The sequence below is a fragment of the Oratosquilla oratoria genome, chromosome 8 (assembly GCF_046742065.1).
Source record: "Oratosquilla oratoria isolate Oo_2021 chromosome 8, ASM4674206v1, whole genome shotgun sequence".
NCBI lineage: Eukaryota > Metazoa > Arthropoda > Malacostraca > Stomatopoda > Squillidae > Oratosquilla > Oratosquilla oratoria.
This window is the reverse complement of record NC_134784.1, coordinates 24,174,606-24,189,605: the sequence shown is the minus strand read 5'-3', so window position 1 is coordinate 24,189,605 and position 15,000 is coordinate 24,174,606. Positions and strand designations below refer to the sequence as shown.

General features: G+C 39.3%; 1 protein-coding gene across 1 annotated transcript in view; it reads left to right on the top strand.

Moving 5' to 3' along the window:
• LOC143027645 (fibrocystin-L-like) overlaps positions 1–8,298 on the top strand; it is a 94,448-nt gene extending 86,150 nt beyond the window's left edge. The window contains exons 73-79 of the mRNA XM_076189041.1: positions 128–357; positions 1,962–2,094; positions 3,184–3,221; positions 3,726–3,859; positions 4,134–4,243; positions 4,836–4,934; positions 7,261–8,298. Of these exons, the coding sequence (XP_076045156.1) occupies positions 128–357; positions 1,962–2,094; positions 3,184–3,221; positions 3,726–3,859; positions 4,134–4,243; positions 4,836–4,934; positions 7,261–7,398 (882 nt within the window). The 3' untranslated portion in view covers positions 7,399–8,298. The remainder of the gene's footprint in view (positions 1–127; positions 358–1,961; positions 2,095–3,183; positions 3,222–3,725; positions 3,860–4,133; positions 4,244–4,835; positions 4,935–7,260) is intronic.
• The last annotated feature ends 6,702 nt before the right edge of the window (positions 8,299–15,000 follow it).

Here is a 15,000-nt window from a genome sequence, read left to right as displayed (position 1 = left end):
AAGTAGATATATAAACAAATAAATAAATAAATAAATAGATAAATAAATAAATAAATAAATAAATAAAAGAATAAGTAAATCAACGAATAGACAAATAAATAATACAAACTGGTCCTTCCATTTCCAGGGCAACTTAATGCCTTCTAGCATCGTTGACCAGTGGCAGATGGAGGTCCACCTCTCAGGTGGCCCCGAGGCAGAGCTTCTGGGTCAGACTGTGCTTCAGTTCGAAAACTCGGAGGTGACCTTCGGTGACCTCGCCATCAGTAGGGTCGGGGAAGGTTACGAGCTCACCTTCAGTGTCGTTCCCTCTGCCACGGCACCCGACTTGTCCGTCGAGTTTGACATCATTTATACGTAAGATGGATTTTCATTAACTCTCTCTCTCTCTCTCTCTCTCTCTCTCTCTCTCTCTCTCTCTCTCTCTCTCTCTCTCTCTCTCTCTCTCTCTCTCTCTCTCTCTCTCTCTTTCTGTCCGTCTGTCTATGTGTGTGTATATATTGCGCAATCGGTTAAGTCACTGTCACTAGTTGCGTGCCAGTGGAGGTTCGAGTCCTTAGCTGCACCACGTATCAATTTCTGCATGTAAGCTTCCTCGAGTTTCTCGATGTTGATGGCTTAAAATTAAAGTGAATTTTTGTTTATATATATATATATATATATATATATATATATACATATTTATGTATACATATATACATGTATATATATATATATGTGTGTATATATATATATGTGTGTGTGTGTGTGTGTGTGTGTGTGTGTGTGTGTGTGTGTGTGTGTGTGTGTGTGTGTGTGTGTGTGTACATATATGTATAAATATGCATATGTATATATGTGTATATGTCACAACTGACACCATAGTCGGAAGAAAGAGAGAGTTGAATAAGCGATTCCATATATTTCGATTGCTAACCGCAACCCTCTTCAGTAGTACAAAGTGGGAGGAGGATGCTATCTTCTATAGCAACCTAGTGGGCAGATAATCTATTAAAGTGGATTCCACCATTCTCCTTCTGAGCCCACAGCCTGATTTGTTGATAAGTTCAGATTTGTCCCAGTCCATCCGGTGATTTAATTTATTTAACTCTCTTCCGAATGTGGTGTCAGTTGTGATTTACAAATATGTAACCACATTTCTCACCAATGATATGTATATGTGTATATGTATATATATATATATATATATATACATATATATATATATATATATATATACATGCGAGATGTAGTCTTCGACTTTAGCATACTTCATTGAAATCACCGGAATCTGAAATCAGATTTTTTTTAAATTCATATATAACTTAGCAGTAATCTTCCCATAATTCTAATCACTTCTTTCTTTGTAAGAAGTAACAACTTAACTATTTTCGTTCTGTGTCAAATATGAACAAGTAAATAAATAAATAAATGAACAAATAAATACATAAGAGAATAAGTAGTTCAATAAATAGGTACAGTAGATCATTGGATAAGATATTGTGGATTGTAGTTTATCATTGCATCTATTGTATCTGTTGTTGTTGTCGTTGTTGCTGTTGTTGTTGTTGTTGTTTCCTAGACTCTGTCCGAGCAGTCCCGTCTCCCCAAGGAATGCCACGGCCCCCACAAATTCTTTACAGAGTGTATGTTGTGTTGTTTGCGTGATTGTGTACAATGCAGTCTTCCATTATGTGTTTAATAGTATGGGGCAAAGTGTCACATCCAGGGCAGTTGTCCACAATGCGGTCATCCAGCCTCTTCTGGTAGCTCAGAAGGTCTGGATATTGTCGTTGTTATTGTTGTTGTCGTTGTTGTCGTTGTTGTTGTTGTTGTTGTCGTCGTCGTCGTCGTTGTTGTTGTTGTTGTTGTTGTTGTTGTTGTTGTTGTTGTTGTTGTTGTTGTCGTTGTTGTTGTTGTTGTTGTTGTTGTTGTTGTTGTGAACAGTAACTTACTGGCGCTTCTATCCTATCTGTCGGCAGCGTCGTCTCGATGGATCTCCTGCTAGAGTTGATCTCCCCACCAACGTCCATGGAAGCCGGACAAGTCTTCAACCTGACACTTCGAGTGATCGACAAAGAAACCTCAAGTCCTGTTGACCCCGACATATTTATGGTGACCCTTTTTATTTGTATTTATTCATTCATTTATTCATTTATCTATTTATTTGTCTAGTTAGTTATCTGTTCAATCATTCATTCGTTTATTTATCAATGTATTCATTCATTAATTCGTTTATCTATTTCTATATACTATTTTCATTATCTCGTGACCCACAAGGTGTTGTCTGCCATGTTGTCACGTACTGAATCAAAACATTCAGCATATACCGGAAGCTGCCCACTACCCAGAGTATGTTAACATGGAATATTCTAAATGCATATTGATTTTTTCATTAAATGGTAGGTGATATGAGTAATTGTTATACATGTAAAGAAAAGAAGAGACTTTTTAAACGATGTGGCATCTCAGGTCAGGCGACGTTGCCCCGGCTCCCGACCTAGGAGTTTCCATGGGGTTGGGGGGTGTAGTAATTACATAAAGAAGCTGAGTGCCGGTCTTCGGGCCGCTTGTAGTTTAATTATACCGGTCATACATGCAAATATAAAGAAAACGGTGTCTCCCCGTTTTCTTTGGAGATGGTTTAGACGTGGCAACGCTGCTGGTTTTGCCGGCCACATCCTATGGGTTAACAGATAATGGAAGAAGTATCAATCAATCATTCATTCGTTTATATATCAATATATTAATTCATTAATTCATTTATCTATTTATCTATTTGTCTAGTTAGTTATCTATTCAATCATCCATTGATTCATTTACTCATTTATATGTTTATTTATTTGCCTAGTTAGTTATCTATTCAATCATTCATGCATTTATTTATCAATATATTCATTTACTAATTCGTTTATTTATTTGATATATTCATTCTTCTTTCATTTATTTATTTATATGTTCATTCATCTGTTCATTTATTCATCAATTCAATCATTCATTTACGTGTTTATTCATCCATTCATTCATGTATGTATTCATATATTCATTAATCTATTCAGTTACCTATTCACTTATTCATCAATTCATTTTTATTTTCTATCCATTTACTTTTTTTTTGTATTAAATGTCAATGAATTGACACAAAAAATCCTCATTATTTACGCCCAAACCTGTTGATAATGAAACCATCAAATTCTCTTTCAGCATTACCCAGGCATCATTGAGACTTCTGTAGGAATAAGGTAATAATGAATAAAAATATCTTGTGTATATGTATGTGTATATATACATATGTACATGCACACACACACTCGACGGCGCAGTGGTAGCGTTCGCAACTGCTACTACACCGGTCCGAGTTCGAATCCCACCCAGGGCTGAAATAAGTTCAGTGTTGCTGCACTGCGAATCGTTACTCCAACTCTCGTGGGCGGGGAGTTGAGGGGGGGTGCGTGTAAGGTCACAGCATTACCCATAGATCGGTCATATATGAGCTCTGAGCTTTCATCCGGGAGGGAAATAGCTGTCGATCACGAGTCGAACACGTGATCTAAGTCCATGGTGAATTTCACACACACACACATACTGTATATTCAAATATGCTGGAAACCGTTAGAGAAGTAATAGACGTTATATATATATATATATATATATATATATATATATATATATACATATATGTATATATACTGTATACATCGTTGTTTTTATAATTGATTTTTCTCTCTCTCTCTCTCTCTCTCCAGCGACGTCATTGAGGTGGATGAAGACCTCAACTGGGTCCTTCCGGATCTGGTCTGGTCTGAGGCTGGAGCTCTCGTCCTCTGGGCGAACCTCACAACGCCCCTGAGTCAATACAACATCAGTGACGTAAGCGGAGGTATGGATCGGTACATAGCGTTCAAGATGTTCGTTGCAATCTTCGTCTCTGTAGTCGTCTGAAGGATGTTTTTATGTTGGGAACGAAATGTGTATTAGAGCGTGTTATGTCACCTCAAGAAATGTGTTTCAGCTTCGTAGTTTTCTTTTGTTTATTTATATATTCTTTTAATTCTAATTTTGATTCGTTTTATTCCGTATACCTATATTTTGTTTTATCTATTCTATTCTGTTATTATTATTTATTTATTTATTTATTTTTCGTCTCAATCCAGAGCCCACGTTCTTTGCAAGTATACCTCTGCCAGATAGTCCGATAGACTTCGACATAGTTATTGACATAAAGGGAAAAAAGAAAAAAATTCCTGAGGAAGCCATCGTTTGGGTGAGTGAAATCCTCTCACAATGTATTGGAACTTTGGTTCCAATCACCTATAGCAAATCAAAGCTCCTGTGTTTCTTTTAGTCCAAATAATGATTGATTTAGTTGTCTTCTTACGTATTCTTTTAATCGATTGTTTGTCTATTTATTTATTTATTTTAACTTATCTTGTTTGCCATTGTTTCACACACATACATGCATACATACATACATATATACATACATACACCACATACACACATACATACATATTTTCATACACATATACATAAAAACACACAGGCCTACTTAAACACATATATAATCACACACACACACACACACACACACACACACACACACACACACACACACACACACACACACACACACACACACACACACACACACAGACATATATATATATATATATATATATATATATATATATATATATATAGATATATATACATCCATATATATAAACACACACCTCAAAGTTGATACATTAGATATTATTGATTATGAAATATTTATGTCATCTACTTAGTCTTGTATACATCTAAATTCTGAAGATTTATTCCATGATGATTAACGTATTATTTCGTCTGAACAGCTGGAAAAGGAGGTGCTCAATATTCTGTGGGACACATGGGATGCCGTTTGGTACTTGTCTATTGATACGGTCCTCGATTCCAAAACAGTAACAGTCTCGGTAAGTAGTGACAATAATAATAATTAATAATAATAATAATAATAATAATAATAATAATAATAATAATAATAATAATAATAATAATAATAATAATAATAATAATAATAATAATGATAATGATGATAATAATAATAATAACAATAATAATAATATTAATACATACATACATACATACATATACCAAAAGCTTTTTCCCCTTTATAAGGGAGGTAGCCAAAAAACAAAGGCATAGAAACCACTCCCACTCATTCCATCCCCACTCCCCTCCACCCTCTCCCCTCCCTCTTATCTTGGCAACTCCTGGATGACGGGTCATCCCTGCATCCTGTCCACTGCTCTGGGTCAAAAGCGATGTCGCAAGATGTATAATGATTATAATAATAATAATGATGATGATGGTTATAATAATTATAATAATGGTATCAGTAATATTAGTAGTAATAATAATAATAATGATAATAATAATAATAATAATAATAATAATAATAATAATAATGATAATAATAATAATAATGATAATAATAATAATAATAATAATAATAATAATAATAATAATGATAATGATAATGATAATGATGATAATAATGATAACAGTGATATCTATAATAATAATGATGATGATAATGATACATACAAACATACATACATACATACATACATACATACATACATACATACATATACCAAGGGCTTTCCCCTCCTTACGAGGGAGGTAACCAAAATCAAAAGGCACAAATCCACTCCCACCCATTTCATCCCCACATACTCCACTCCCATTCACCACTCCTCCCTCCCTCTTTTGTTGGCTACTCCTGGATGACGGGTCATCTCTGGATCTCGCCCACTGCCCTGGGTCTGAAGCAATTCTGCAAGGCACAGCACATCCACAGCAAGGCCGCCTCGTTTAATCGGCGACCCCACCTTCTCCGTCCCCTCATGCAGAAAAGAGAAGGCGAGGGGAGATCCCTTCGGGCTACGTCAAAATATCATTCACACATACTCCCTAACCCCCCCACCCACCCACTACACACTCCTTTCCATGCATCACAGCATCTTCCATACACAACCATTCTCCACTCACCCCTTTCTTCTGTCTTCTCCCTTTCTTTCTCAACAGACATTCCTCTCTTTCCAAGCGCCCCATTTACCCCATCCATCCATCTCATCTTTGGTCGCCCCCTCATGTTCACTTCCTCCACCTCTGCCTTCCACACTTGTTTTTATATTATTTCCTTTTTCATTCTTTCCATGTTCCAAACCATCCCAATACTTTTTCATCAACCCCATCTCTCTACTCCTTTTCTACCCCCGCTCTCCTCCTCACCTCCTCGTTTCTCACTCTATCCAGCCTAGTAACCCCTACCTACTCCTCAGACATTTCATCTCAACTCTTTCTCTCTTCCTCTCTTATGTTCCATGTTTCTGCCCTATACATTGCTGTCGGCACAATCACACCTTCATACAATCTCCTCTTAGCATCCATTTCCAAATGTCTATTTCTCATTACATTTTTTATTCCCCCAAGACATTTACCTGCTTCTCTCAGTCTACATTCTACCTCCACCTTCATTCCTCCCTTATCAATAATGGTAGTAATGGCAACATTGACAATAATGATTATAATGATAATGATAGAAATAAAACAAGAAAATGTCTGAATACATGCTCTTAGACCTACACATTTGTATTTCACAATTGCAGTTCAATGAAATTACAGAATATATTGTACTGGGCAATACCGTTGACAGTATAGGAATAGTAGGATTATATGTAGAAGTACTTTTTTGTGTATTCTTGTAATGGTACGTTACAACCATATTGGTGAGGGGTCACATTTAGAAGCATAGTACAGATATAAGTGCATAAAATACTATTGTTACCATATAGAAAATTAGTACATGCACTCATACGTATTTACATATTGACACGAGAAACTTAAAATAGTTATTCGAGATATATTTACATAACTACTAACTTCAATGGGTGACAATAATTGATACAGAAAATTATCTATGGTGGATGTAATTTAAAGAAAACGATTTCTTGAAGGCGTAACCTTGCTGTATTCTTTCATAACACACTCTTTTATCATAGTCGAAACATTAATCATATCTGTTCTATTTATCTATTTACTTATTTATCTGTTTATCTATTTGTTTATTTGTTTGCGTGTTTATTCAATGATTTACATATTCATTTACTCATTTATTCATTTATTCTTTAATAATTCATTTGTTCCTTTGTATACCTATCCATTGATCTATTGATCTTATTGTATTTTTTTTTTCAAATTTGAGATTTTTTTCCCTTTCTGTACTCCAATTAGGCCCGGGCCACAACAGCAGAAACACTGGCGAGCTTCAAGGAAATGTGTACGAAGAAAGTTCATAAAGCATTCACAATTTTCTTCATTGATATGGAGATCAAATTCAAGATAGCCACAGTGGGCGACGAGGAGTGTTAGAAGCTAAACTTTGCCACACAGGATGTTTATGAGGTTCATTTGCAATTGCAGATACAGTTGAAAGAGTTACATATCATAGAATTATTCTGTAGGATACATTTATCAGGAAGCTGTGTCTCTATTTTTTTGTAGTCATTATAATTTTTCTTTTGTTGTTTTAGTTCATTCTTAAAATTCATTTTGACAATCGTGCAGGTTTTTACATACGGATGTACAAAAATTAAACTTTAATAATTTCAGAAACAAAACCTAAGCTTGTTGTAACATTTAGTCATTCATTGAATGGACTTTGATGGTATTCAATAATGACCAAATATTATATTCTTTATGACACATATCCTGTTCAGTGCATCAACAGAATTCAAGTGTGTTCTAGCTATTCCTTAGACCAGAGGTTCTGAACCTGAGGTTCCCGAACTCCCAGGAGTTTGTAGGAAGATTCACAGTGGCATTTAGATCATCAGCGAAAGATTACTTAAGCATTAAAATCTCCAGAGAGAGAGAGAGAAAAAAATGGTACTTTGTTTTTTATGCTAATGCTTAGCTGATGGACAGAGTCATTACAGTGCAAACCATTTGATATCGATTGCTGTGCTATTATTTATATAATTGATCTTAATATATTACCATTCTGTATTCTGTGTCAGAGTCGATAGTCTGATGACCCTCGGGGTATGTAGAAAACGGGAAAAGGTTGAGAACCCCTACCTTGGAGTGTTCATTTTAATTGAGTGTTGGTAATTCGAACATAATTAGTTGATTGAAATCTCTTTTTTTGGCTGTTCTAAGAACATCACAAAATTTGATGTGGCAGTATATATATATATATACACGCACATACATTTCTTTACGAGTTTTTTGCGTTTGTGTTGAAAAATAAAGAGTATCAAGTAAATTAAATCGCCTCTATTTGTCATATCCTTTCTTCCTTTTCTTTGTTCAGTCCCTGCATTATTATTACAAGAGAGAAACAAGTCAATCTTATGGGGAATTAAAAGGTGCCATGAGAAATAGGCATCTAGGAATATATACAAAGCGAAGATTATAATTATGGTGATCATGTTTACGACACTGATGGGTCGGAGACTTGGACTTTAAGAAATGCAGGAAGGAGAAGTTTAAATGTGATGAAGTGTCAGAGAAGTATGGTAGGAGTTACAAGGTTGGATAGCGTGAGAAATGCGAAGATGAGGAGGAAACCTCGGATGGAAAGGAGGCTTGCAAATGAGACTGATGAAAGATTTTTGGAATGGTTTGGAAACATGGAGAGAACGAGTGACAAAGGATTAGTAAAAGAGGTGTGGATGGGGTGAACTTGAAGGGACGACCGAGGATGAGGTGGATGGATGGGATAAGACTTTGAACAACAGGGGAATGCCTGTTGAGTAAGGAAGGGAGACGGGAGGGGATGGGGGTGAGTTGAGGATGGCTGTATATGGATTTTTTGACACAGCCAGAAGGGATTTCTCTTCGTCTTCTCCATTTCCCGCACGAGGGGATGGGGAGGAGGGTAACCGATGAGGTGAAGCGACTCTGCCATAGATGTGCTGTGCCTTGCTGCATTTCTAACGATCTGGGCAGTGGGTAGGGAATAGGGATGACCTTCATCCACGAGGAGCTAATATGAGAGGGAACAAAGGCGGTGGAAGGGAAGTGGAATGGGTGGAAGTGGATTCGTGTCTTTGACTTGGCTACCTTCCTTATAAAAGGGAAGAAGTCCTTAATATGTGTGGCTTGAATGTGGTACAGACGGGGACGCGTGGTTGGTACCCCTGGGGCGAGGTCGAAAGGTGCGTGCAGTTGGTACCCCTGGGGCGGGGATGCCCGTGTTTCGATGCCGGTCAGTGTGATCGGTGCATCGGGAGTTAGTTAGTTAGTTAAGGTTTATTCAACAAAATAAAATACAATTTATACATACATATATACAATTTTTTTTACAAAATTGCTTGTTGGGAGTGAGTGTGCGCGCGAGTGAAATGAGGAGGAAGCAAGCGGAACTGTGCTAGGATTTAGCTGTTAGGATAGAACAGCGTTTCTCAACCTTTTTACCCTTGTGTAACCTTTAAATTGAATTGCATGTCTCAAGGAACCCCTGCGAAAAAAAAAAAATATATATATCGTTTTATTTTCCTCGTAGTAATAGGTTAGATAGGATGATGTCTATATTACATTATTACAATAACCAAGAATATGTCGTACGTGTTTAATTATATTACATATATGGAATTAGATAAAAAAATAAAAAGTGCATTAGCTTATCTCACTTGTTCTCGCGGAACCCTTAGGGAACTTTTGCGGAACCTTAGGGTTCCGGGGAACCTTAAGGTTGAGAAACAGTGGGATAGAGAGTGATTGAAACGAACGATGTGAAACCAAGGAGTGGAGATTGACTCAGGAGTGGAATTTTCTGCAGAAATCAGGTAAGTGCTTGACAATTTCCCACAAAATATACATACAGATATACCGTATAGAATAGCCATTACCTGGATATGGTTTAACGTCACAAACTCCCCCCTATCGGAAGGCTAGGGCGGTGCCCCTCACAGAGGGCTTTGTAGCGTGGAATTCAATGAACCATGCCCTTGGCTCAACTTCGCCGTTGGCAGGATTCGAACCGCCATCCCCTCGCCGCAAGTAACGACGCCCTAACCCGCTCAGCCAGCGAGCTTCCGTTACCTAATATGAAAAAATAATCATGATGCAATTCTATCAACATTTCTCCTAAATTTGTCAAAATTACCCGAAACAACCTCTCCCTTATCCTCCCTCATGGTTTCAATATTTAGTTTTATTTTCGTTCAAGAGATGGCGCCACCGACAGCGACCACAGTCACCCAAGGTCTCCTTGAGTTTGCCTTCTTTGGTCTTAACTTTCGACATCTTCCTTCATTTTCTTCGTGACCCCCGTTAACGTGACGTCTTGTTCTTAGTTTTAGACCAATGTTTAGTGTAAAATTGTATGATGTATACATTTGTTGTTACGTTTCAACAACCAAAACAGTGACGGATGGAGAAGACATTAATGAACACCTACAAATGTTCACCATAACGTTGTGAACATTGTATATATGAAGAACTGAACATCGTGGCCCCCAGGGATGTGAGAAAGGTGGACTTTTACTTTAAATCTTTTAACTTAAGATTTTTTTTTTAATTAAGACAAATTATCATATCATAATTGAGTATAAGATCTTGCAGGAGATGTATATACCGACATCAACAGGACGTTGTTGTTGTTGTTGTTGTTGTTGTTGTTGTTGTTGTTGTTGTTGTTGTCGTTTTTGTTATTATGGATAATAGATTACCAGCGTTTCTATCTTCATTATCAGCCACACGTTAACCCAACCTCTGTGATATAACTGTGAATATTTGTACATATTTAGTTGTACGAATGATGAGTCTATGATCAACTCGCATACACACACACACACACACACACACTCACTTACTAATAACACTATATATAATATACACCAAGATAATTCTTTTCCCGTAGCAGAAACGGCAAAGGAGGTGAAAGGAAATTTACTCGAAATAACACAAGTTTGATCGCGGCTGTAGTCGTGGCGCATCTTTTTTTTTCTTTTCCTTTCTTTCTTTCTTTCTTTCTTTCTTCATGTCGTCATTAGAGAGAAGAGGCGCAGACGTGGTCTTCCTCCCTGCCGGAGTCCCCGTCAGGATCGAGAATTGCGGTTGACCACTGGGAGAGGTCACAACGGGCAGGTCACGGGGTGTGCTGGGAGGTCACCACATGCGGGCCCAGGGCTGTTACCGCATGCGGAAGGTGTTCCCTGCGGCAGTTGCGGTCGTGGGTCCTCCTCGAGGGGATCAGGTGACTCTTGAAACCCCCGGAGTGGGACTCGAACCTTCTCGTCCCTTCGGCTGAATGAAATCGCCAGGCAGCAGTAACTAGAAGGAAATGTCGTCAGTAGACGTGAACAAGTTTAAACGTTAAGATGACCTTGTCGGTCGTAACACGGTGTAATAACGAGTGATGTTACCATTGTGGAGTATCGTCGGTGTTATGCCCTTCCCACCCCCCTTCTCCCGTCCTCCTCTAACACCCCTCCCCTACCCCCTCCCCAACGCGCGCATGTGTACGCGTCCCCTGTGCCATCGAAGACCGTTCCTGTGGGTTCTGTGCGATGCTGAGATCAGAGATGGGTACCGCGAGTGAGGGTCCTCGAGTTGCTTGGTGGATTCCGCCCAAAATGGACATCTGGCATGTGGATTTACACATACATGGAGGGATTCCCCGCATGGGCGGAGGGAAGGGGAGGGGAGGGGGGGCTGGTGTTTTCATGTTACCCCGTGTGTGTGTGTGTGTGTGTGTGTGTGTGTGTGTGTGTGTGTGTGTGTGTGTGTGTTTACCTAGTTGAATTATACGGGAGGGGAGCTATCATCGTGGTGACCCGTAGTGTGTGTGTGTGTGTATGTGTGTGTGTGTGTGTGTTTGTGTTTGTATGCGTGGTCGCCTATGTGTGTAATGTATTTATATATTTATGTATGCATGCATATGGGAGTTGTGTGCATGCATGCTTGCGTTTGAGAATACTGTAGTGTAGCTGCGTGTATCAAACATGTTTAGAGTTGTCGTGACTTCCGTGACCGGAGGGCTGAAGACCACCCTTTGTTTTGGTTCGTAAGCTGGATACGCGACAACGCGGCGTTTTATGACGCTCTGTTTAGCGCGATCTCAAGCAAAAGTCACGCGTTCGAATTGATTCTCTGGGAGGCTCGTGGCTGCTCGTGGCTCGTGGCAATGCCCCCCTCATTCGGTTCTTGCCATGATCTGCATGTTTGCATGTCGGTGCTGTGTTCGAGCCTCACCTAAAAACAGCAAGTGGGTCGATTTGTCCAGTCAATTTACCAGACGGAGATTGAATGCGTTTGCCCGTGTTTGTGTGTGTGTGTGTGTGTATGTGTGTGTGTGTGTGTGTGTGTGTGTGTGTGTGTGTGTGTGTGTGTGTGTGTGTGTGTGTGTGTGATTCACCATGGTCTAGATCACGTGTTGGACTCATGATCGTCAGTTATCAACCTCCCGGATGAGAGCTCAGACCTCGTATGACCGATCTATGGGTAATACTGTGACCTTACACGCACACACACACCCAACTCCCCGCCCACGAGAGTTGGAGTAACACCCCGCAGCGAAGTGATACTGAAATTATTTCAGCCCTGGGCGAGAGTCTAACCCGGACCGCCGGTGATGGCAGCCGAGAAATCTAACCACAGCGCCACGAGGTGTGTGTGTGTGTGTGTGTGTGTGAGAGAGAGAGAGAGAGAGCGTGTGTGTGTGTGTATGTATGTATGTATTCTAGCACATACCTTCCATACGTCTGCTTTCATGAGACCTTAGTGTCCTTTCTGCTGCCGCCAGATGATTTTATTCAGCTGAGGGAATTCGCAGCAAAAGTTTAGAGTTCATCTGGAGCCTCCAACACTTGACCTAAGGTCACAAGGTCATCTCGACCGACCTCGATTAACATTTTCGTCGCGTTCAGTAACCTTAGCGTTGATCATTAGCCTGCCGTCAGGCGATTTTATTCAGCTGAGGGGCGAATTGTTCTGAGGAGTGGATGACGACGACGTTAATGTTTTCTTTATTTTTTATTTTTCAGTCGAAGGAAATCTACTCGCTTGGTATCTCCGGTTCAGAACATTCTTTAAATTTGTCTTTTATTTATTTATTTATTCGTTTGTTTATTTACTTATTTATTCGTTTATTTGTTTATTTATTGTATATTTATTTGTTTGTTTTTATTCATTTATTTATCTATTCGTTTATTTATTTATTTGTTTATTTATTATCTATCTATTTGTTTGTTTATTTATTCATTTATTTGTTTATCTTTATTTATTTATTTATTTATTTATTTTTTTTTTTTTTTTTTTTACTATTACTTTTTTTTTTTTATTTGGTACATATCCAGGATGTTCCCACCGCCGTCGGCCCGTCAGGTCTTGTCAGAGAGATTTTGGATGACTTGGAAAAAAAATCAACGTCGAGTGGATCACACAGCGCCTCTTCGGAGGACGACTCAGGAGGCTCCTCCTTCGTCGGGAGTACGAGCGACTTCGGCCAGCACCCCTGGAGGAGGGCATGCGGACCCGAAGGGCCTTCGTCCGGCAGCACCCACTCGAGGTCGAACGGCGAAGACCCGAACTGATGCGCCGGCGAGGCTGATGGACCTCGGCGGCTGAAGAAGAAGAGCGAGGGCCGAAGAAGCTTCTGGGAACTGGAGGAACCGTTCCGAAGAAGCGAAGAAGCCACCAGAAGGGGGATTGGTTACACTAGTGGTTCTTAACCTGTGGACCGTGGATCCCCAGTAGGTCATGGGGGTTCACAAGTGCGACCGCTATGCGAAAGCCAATAGCATTTAGTGGATGCAGAACGATTAGAATTAGTGTTGAAGTCATCTACAGGAGGTTAAAGAATAGCAATTCATAAGCACGGTGTACATGTGAAAATAGATTGAGAACCCTCGGGTTACACAACAAAATGTACACACCGGTGCGCGACTGTAAGCACTCACAGTGTTGGAGTAATGGTTCCACAAGCTCTATGCACTCTGTATCTCTGGGAACCTCTACGGATATTGCCTTTCCATGCCTTAGTCGCATTTACCGGATGTTCCGGTAAGATGTCGGAGCCCAAAGTGCCTTCAGAACACAAGGACACTCAGAGTTAAGGATAATTTGACTTTGCTGTTAAAGCCTAATCCACCGCCATTGATATTTAACACTTGTGAGTCTAAAGGTTGGGAGGAAAATGCCTTGTTCCAGTATTTGTACATTCACGCGTGAGCCGGCACCCTGTAGGTCGTTTCAGTGGCATAGTCTGTGCCTGGGGAAAACAGAAATATGCCCAACGGGTTTGTTAACGTTTTTCTACTGGATAACTCTTTTAAATTCCTTTGAATTTGGAAAAAAAAAATACTCCTTGTTTGTACGTGTGCAGCTTTTAGGTGACGTGTGTGTGGTTCCTGAGGTTTTGTTTGTCTAATCTGCCTGGTTTGCGTGGCTGGCATCCGAATTGACTGAAGATATTGTCCTAGTCTTATTATTTCGGCTCATGTCCTTTATTAAGGCACTTTGTTTAAACTCCTGCCTACGAGCTATTTGTGTAAGGCAGTGGTGTCGCGAACCAAAGATGGGTCAAGTTGGGTCACCAGAACATTCTAATGGGTCACAAAGGATTCCTGGACTTATTATTTTCCCCAGTATTCTTATTCAAAAGATCACAAAAGTATTCATTCTGATTGCAGAATCCCCAAGGTTAAACCAAACATTGTTTTTGTCACACGTTTTTACTTCACAAGGATTTTATGATTTAAATGAAAGCGTTTGTGAAGGTAAGGGTCATCAAGGTCGATCTGGACAGGATCTTTGGTCACAGCCAATAAAGGTCAAGAGCCATTGGTTTAAAGTCTTCAGAGATAGTGATATTATCGGTCTAAAAATACAGTTCAGAAATTCCACAATGAAATAGTTTATTGACTGTTATTTGATATCATCCAAGTGGAAACCAGCAGAATACGTCTCTTGTATTTATTGTACTTACCGATATACGTGTGGCTTCATTCATCATCATCATCATCA